The following is a 7,964-nucleotide window of genomic DNA, read 5'->3' as shown; positions in this document are numbered from 1 at the left end:
AAAAAAAAAAGAATTCACTATAGGTCGTTTCTGAAATGTTCATCCAACTGGCAAAGCGGAGCTTCAGAACCAGGACAAGTTTTCCCCACCAGCAGACCTGTAGGAGCATAAGACATGGTTTTACTTACTTTGTGATGACTGCCAAGGTGATTCTGGATAGTGGCTAGTTGATCTGATGTTTTGATCTAAAAAAAAAAAAAAGAAGGAAAAAACCTATAGCATAAAGTATGCTGGACTTTTTAAATGAGCACTTTATAAAAGAACCATAGGTACTTAATCGAAAGGGAGAAAGTACTGAGATAAATCCCACGCATTTAATACCTGGATACAGAACTTAGTTTTAAAACTACCAAAAAAAAAATTTCTAAAGAATTTATCTAAAAGAATATGCAAATCTTCTGTCTTTTCCCAAACCATTTTTAAAAGGGAAAAATGGTAAGAAATGGAATATAACATGCAGTATGGAAGGTGAAAAAACCTTTAAGTTAGGAAAACATGTGAAAGTTTGCAATGAACTTTTTTGAAATCATTAATATTCCAAAAACCCCCCCCCAAAACAAACAAAAAAAACCCCCATTCATTTGCTTTAATATTTTCTGGCCAGTGGGTAACACATTATGTTGTGTGATCTTCTTACAAACTTTTCCCCCATATAAAAGTAGGATTTGTAACTAAATTTGAATAAAAATTAGGATTTGTAACTAAAGTTGTATAAAAATTAGACTGGCACAGAAGAATTTGACACAGAGAAATGGTGGCTAAATATTTTTGACAGTATACTCCTATTTACCAAAGAAGTTTTAAGCATCAACCTCTGATAAATATTTCATTCTGACATTAAATGCATGTATGAGTGAAACAATATTAATAAGTGTGTAGATTATAAGACCTAAAAAGAGGCATTTTAAATGGATAAAAAAAATTTAAATAATGAAATTCTAATAATTTATTCTTCGATTCGAATGACTGGCCCAAAGGTAACTGAGGAAGAGGTCAGTAGGCTTTTTACTATGCCTCACCTCTTTGTTCTTTTACAAGTATTCTCTTCTGCACGTGAGCACTTATGCTCCAGTAAGTCACATAATTTGTTACAATTCTAGAAGGATCAGAGACCGACTGAGATTTATGTGCTTTCAAATAACAATATGCTGGCAGTAAAACTATTAACTATACAAATTGTTTAATTAGTCTCTTTTAAGAGCTTCATATATACATACACTAAAACTAATAGTACTTAATTTGAGTATTTACCATATGCCATGTTACTTTCTAAGTACTTTACAATGCCTTTAAATGGTTACACATTAATTTTATTTACTTAAAAAGTGGAGATTTTTAAAATTTTACTGTTGAATATACATAAAACATAGTTTCTACATGTGCAATTTAGTGATTGTGATTACACTCTTCCAGCTGTACAATCCGTTGCACCCTCTCTCATTAACAAACTCACTGTCCCATAATCTTTCAAACACGTACAGTAAATCTGATCCCCTATAGACTGGTGTTACAGCAGTAGAATGCTCAACAGGCAGGAAATATTTTTGGGTGAAGGAGAAAAAGATTTCAAAATAATTTTAGATAACTAAGTATACTTCTTAGATACAACACCCAAACTTGACAAGTGGTAGTTTTCATCAACGTTCTTTATACTATTACATTAAAATCAATTGGATTCTTTCACTTACAATACATTTTCAGTAACAGTGTTTGGAAGATGTTGGTTCATCAAGTAAATCAATACGCATTACTTCTAAATGTTGGCATACGGCATTATTCAAAAAGTTCTCATGTGTTAATGTCACTATCTCAAATGAAGAGAAGCTGGTGGCAGCAAAGTGTTCTTCATCATCCTAATTTCTGCAGAGCAATTTGTATTTTGTCATGGCAATGAACACTGCCAGTTGAAGAAATGTGACAGACACAATTTGAGAAAATTCCTGCCACATGATAAAGTTTAAATAGCCATCACCTGTCTGTTAGTCATTTTTTCAACAAAAATGATCTGTGATAAGTGGTTACGCCAACTCACAGTTCAACCTTACAGATGCTTTTCTACAATTAAATCATCCTATTTGGATCTGCAGCAAAGCACATTAAATATCCCTCCCATTCTGTCACACAAGCTACTAAAATGATGTATACTCTAAGATCAAGACTCGATGAAATCACACCTCTTTAGACTACATTCTTAAGATTCTAAGTAGCCTTTTGATCTCTTTGATAACCCAACAGATTTATAAATTTAAGTGTTTAAATTTCCATAAATTTATATAGCTTTCCTTATTCTTTTTGTTACCGCTTTCTAGCTTCATTCTATTATGGTCATATTAGATGCTTTATGTAGTTTCAATCTTTGTAAACTAACAGAAATGTACTTTGTATCTGAAAGCACTCTACAACAAACACATGGGCAATGAAACAGAGTGCGTATTATGTTATTACTGAGTGATGTGCTCCATATCTGTTAGTTCCAGATGGTTCGGTTACTATTATGCAAGCATTTTTTATTCACTTTTTAAATTGTTCCATTCATCATCAAATAGTTGTGCATGTAATATCCTTGTCTTATAGTAAATCTTGACTTAAAAATTACTGTCATGAATTAATATTGCCACTCATGCTCGATTTGTATTAGTTTACTTCTTATATTGAATGTCTTCCTCCCTACACTTTATTTACACACCTGTACTTAAGCTGTGCCCCTTATAGACAACATACAAACGTGTCATTTTTAGTTGTCTACCAGTTTCTTGACTGGAGTATTTAATCCACCTATATTCACTGCAATTAATTATCTACAGAGGAGAATTTATTTCAAAGATTTTGTTAAACATACCCTCCACCTTAGAGAGCGATGGCTTTTTTTGTCCTCTATCTTCAGAGTTGAATTCTTTTTTTAGGAGTCCCCCCCTCCCCTTATTTATTTGAGAAATTTTATTACCAAATCACTTGGAATTCCTCGTAACACATGAAAGGTCTCTAAGTATGCCATTCATTGTCATGGAGTCAATGTTGACTCATAGTGATCCCCTGTAGGTTTCTGAGGCTGTAAATGTTTACAGGAGTAGAAAGCCCAGTCTTTCTCCCCAAGGGCTGCTGTTGGTTTTAAATTGCTAATCATGTAGCTCACAGCCCAACTTGTAACCACTAGTCCACCTCCATATAATTTTGCCAATCACCCCATTGTATGTTACTGTCAATTACAATCATATAGCCCAAATTCTCTATAATCTCAATATAAATTGATTTTACTATATGTCTTCAGGTGGTTGTTCAGTATCAAACACTTTGAATTGTTGAGCTGGTATCATGTTTTCTTCCTAGGAAACCTCCTTAATATTTCTTGCAGGGCTGGGCTGGTGGTTACAAATTCCCTTAATTTGTTTGTCTGGGAAAATTCTAGTTTCACCTTCATTTTGGGATAATGATTTTGCTGGGTATATTCTTTCAAGATTTGTTATGTCACCTTATTGACTTCTGTTCAGAATTGTTGATGAAATAATCAGCATTTAATCTTATTGAGGCGCCTTGTGACTTTCCCCTTATCTTGTGTTGCTCTCAAAAGTCTTTATCTTTGTATATAGAAAGTTTGATTATGATGTCTTGTGGAGTTTTCTTAATGTTTAACCTATATGGAGTTCACTGAGCATCTTAACTGATAGTCTTTCCTTCATATTTGGGAAATTTTCTTTGATTACCTTTTTCAAAAATATCTCTGGACTTCATTTCCTCTCTTCTCTTCCTGGAATCCCTGTTATGCATACACAGTTTCTCTCAATGTCCCTCAGAATCTTTAAGCGCTGTTCAATTGTTCCTATATGTTCTTCAATCTGTGCAATCTCAAGTCTTTGTCTTGTAGTTCACTGATTCTTCCTCCCACTGTTTTCATTCTCCTTCCGTATTCTTCTAAAGGGACTTTGTTTTTGTTAGTTTAATATTAAGCTTTTGAATTTCTAGTTACTTAAGGTTCCTATCTCTTTATTAAATTCCTTGATTTTCACCTCTATTGTTTTTCAGAATTCTTCTAAAAATTTCCCCATGTTTTCCTGTATCCCATCAAGAACCAATATACTAATTTTTGAATGTCACAGCATTAAGTGACTGAAATATAAGGTTCGTCTTTCATTAGTGAGTAAACAGAAAACATCTACTGCTCTAAAGGTTCACAAACCTCCATATCTATCACAATTCTTTTTATAGGCTTCTTTTCATCTTTCTGCTCATCTGTGCTAAGTGCTGTGAATGTTTTGAGAGACTAAACTACCTCCTGTTGGTACTGCTTGTTGAGGTGCCACACTCAAAAGAACCCAATGATGGTTTCTCTTGATCTCTGCTGCCCCCTCATGGCACAGACTTGGAGAAATGGATGGCTGAATGACAGGAGTATCTGTGGTTCAGGGCATGCCATCCTCTCTTGTTGTTACCTGAGGGCCAGAATGCTCATTCAAGCACTGGTCTCCCAATCAGCACCAGCCTTGAAGGAAGAATTGACAAATGACCTTGGACAAGGATAGCCTACAGAGCAATCTTCACTAAGCACTCCTCCATTTACAAATTAATTTAATCTTTCCAATGATGCAGATGAGGAAGCTAAGGAACACTGCAGTTAAGGGTACACACCTACTAAGTACAGGACTGAATCGTAGAGATTCTGGCTCCAGACACTAGAGTCTAACCATTATGCTTTTGTATGAAGAAAGAATGGGAGGACTTGAGGGAATACTGAATGCCTCGAAACCCATTTACAGACTTACAGTATATAGCAGTGATTTTCAGCACATTTTTTAAATGCAGTTTTTGTGGTAAAATTAGGTGCCTCGGCTGATATTCGGGTCGGCTTATACTCAAGTATATACAGTATTTTATGAATAGAATGATAAAGTAAAACATAGGCATTAAGGACGAATGATTAAAGTCACTTATTGTTGAATTTACAAATTCAGCACCTCCTTATGCCTTAAATCGACAATTTCCTATCTTTAGACAATTCTTTCCTTGAATAAACTTAAGGATAAATTCACATGAAAAATAAGAGGTTATTATTCACTTGGCATGCATTTGAACAATCCAGAGTTAGAAATAGTGATCTAAGTATATGAAAACTTACTAGGAGCTAACCAACGAGCCAAGTAGTGAACCAAGGCCCAATGACAGTGTGAACAGTTTCTCTACAAAATCCAAAAGCAAATTAAAAACTTGCTCTTCTTTTAAACTCAAAGTAACTCATTTTCCATAGATATCAAAGCAGATTTTAAAATGAATAATTTGTTCTGATATTTTATTACTAGCCAAATATACAAGTAGGATCAGCAATTCAATATGTAATGCCTACTAAGTGCACACTACTTTTCAAAAAGCATTAAAAAAGAAAATCACAAAATATCTTTATATTTAAATTTAAAAGATAGTTGGTAAGGTAAATATTCCTCTACCAGTATGCAGTTACAGTTAGATTAAAATTCAGCAATTTATCATTTGATTTCCTTTATGAGCCATTTAAATTTGCTTTCATCTCAACTGAGATTTTTATCTGTTACATTGTTGTTTTTTAAAAAATGTTTTTTTTGTATATGAAATCCAGGATAGGTAATCAATAGACACAGTAACTGGATGAATGGGGGCACGGTGGGGGGGTGGTATGGGGGAAATGGGCAATGAATAACAATGGTTACAAGAATGAAGATGTTCTAAAACTGATTGTGGTGATGATTGTACAATTCTTTTGGATGTGACTGAACTACTGAATTTTATGAATTATATGTGAATGTAATGTGAATTATATGCCAATAAACTGGTGGGGAAAAAATTAAATAAAAACAAAAACTGGTGGGAAAAAACAGTAAGATAGAAAGGAAAAGAAAGATCTATCTGTAAGCATTGGTACCTCCAGACTCAGCTGACTCTACGGATCTGCCTGGTTCCTCTTCTTCAGTTTCTCCTTTGAAAAAAATAAAGGGGGGGGGGAGGGAAGAGAGAATATACTTGTTCAGTCTTTATTGTAAAACAAAAAATATCTGGGTTAAAAAAAAACACAAGCAATTAATGTGCTTCAAAATTAACACAAAGGCCTTTTTAGTAATCAGATACAGAATTGCTATTTTCCATGCTTACTATTTTGAACCACAAAGTTTCAAACAGATCAAAAGCAAGCTCATTTTTAAAATTCTTTTGAAGCACATAGATTTCAAAGTGGGCAATACCTTTCCCTAGAACGATCTGGGGGTTGGGGGCAGCAAAAGCAGAAACCTACACTTTATCCTGGATTATGGGTTATAATGCAAAAGTTTTTAACTGCCAGGGGAACACCGAGTTAATTTTTTTCTCAAAAGGGAGCAGAAAGTCTATGCCCTAAACAAATACTTAAGATTATCTTATGAGGAAAACTACAGAACACTATTACAAGAAACCAAGAGTGACCTCAACAAATGGAAGAATATCCCATGCTCGTGGATTGGAAGACTCAATATAGTCAAGATGTCAGTTTTGCCTGAGGCACTATATAAATTTAATGCAATACTGATACAAGTACCCTCATCATTCTTCAAAGAAATGGAAAATCCGATTACCAACTTCATATGGAGAAGGAAGAAGTCCAAAATTAGCAGAGAACTCCTTAAGAAGGACACAGTAGGAGGGCTTGCTTTACCTGACTTTAGCACATATTATACAGCCACAGTTGTCAAAACTGCATGGTATTGGTATAATGACAGATACTCAGACCAATGGAGAAGAACTGAAAACCCAGACATAAGATCATCAGCATACAGACAACTGATCTTTGATAAGGAGCCCCAAAATTATCCAATGGGAAGCAGATGCCCTCTTCAACAAGTGGTGCTGGAAAATATGGACATCTACCTGCAGAAGAATAAAGGAAGACCCTTATCTCACTCCATGCACAAGAATAAACTCAAGGTGGATCAGAGACCTCGAGGTAAAAACCCAAACTATTAAGGCCATCAATGAGGGAATTGGAACCAACCTGACAACTTTGGCCAGGGAATGCATAGGTTATCAGAAATAGGGAAGGACACAAACACAGGAGGAGGCACAAATTGACAAGTGGGATATACTAAAGATTAAACACCTGTGTATATCGAAATAATTCAAAAGAGTAATAAGAGAGCCCACCGACTGGGAAAACATCTTTAGCAATGACACATCAGACAAAGGCCTTATTACTAAAATCTATAATACTCTGCTAGCTTCCAAAAAGAAAAAAGCTAATTGCCCACTACGGAGGTGGGCAAAGGACCTGAACTGAAGCTTCACAGGGGCATAAATCCGAATGGCCAATAAATATTTGAGAAAATGTTCCTGATCTTTAGCCATAAGAGAAATGCAAATTAAAACAACAATAAGATACCACCTAACACCCTCAAAGATAGCCCAGTTCAAAAAATCAGGAAGCAACAAGTGTTGGAGGGGCTTGGGGAGACAGGAACTCTCATCCTCTACTGGTGGACCTGTAGGTATGTACAGCCACTATGGAAATCGATCTGGTGATATCTAAAACAGAAATCAAGCTACCATACAACCCAGCAATCCCCCTCTTGGGCATATACCCAGAAGAGGCAAGAAACAAACCGCAGCCAGACATCTGTGCTCCAATGTTCATTGTGGTGCAGTTCACAATTGCAAGGAGTTGGAAACAACCCAAATTCCTATCAACAGACAATTGGATTAAAAAACTGTGGTACACACATAAAAGAGAGTACTAGGCACCACTAAAAAGCAGTGATAAATGTATGAAGCACATCGCCACATGTGAAGAACTGGAGGAAATTATGTTTAGTGAAGTAAACCAAGCTCAAAAGGACAATTATAACATGAGTCAGCAGAAGTAAGTTTTAAAAAAATGCAAATGGGGCATAGGGAAAAAGCTACTGCATACAAACATTCCTGGGGTGAGGACCAGGTAGTATGACAGGGGCCAGACCAAATCCAGGGATACATATGGT

At 35.4% G+C, this 7,964-nt stretch overlaps 1 protein-coding gene across 1 annotated transcript in view; it reads right to left on the bottom strand.

Annotated features, from left to right (window-relative positions):
* Nucleotides 1-7,964, bottom strand: part of TOR1AIP1 (torsin 1A interacting protein 1) — a 43,296-nt gene that overhangs the window by 18,202 nt on the left and 17,130 nt on the right. Inside the window, exons 6-7 of the mRNA XM_045297980.1 lie at nt 5,888-5,941; nt 129-185 (exon numbers count right to left, since the gene is read on the bottom strand). Coding sequence (XP_045153915.1) covers nt 129-185; nt 5,888-5,941 — 111 coding nt within the window. The remainder of the gene's footprint in view (nt 1-128; nt 186-5,887; nt 5,942-7,964) is intronic.

This window comes from Echinops telfairi, unplaced genomic scaffold (genome assembly GCF_000313985.2).
Source record: "Echinops telfairi isolate 266 unplaced genomic scaffold, ASM31398v2 ScPeMD7_7424;HRSCAF=8462, whole genome shotgun sequence".
Lineage (NCBI taxonomy): Eukaryota > Metazoa > Chordata > Mammalia > Afrosoricida > Tenrecidae > Echinops > Echinops telfairi.
This window is presented reverse-complemented; position numbering and strand designations above follow the sequence as displayed.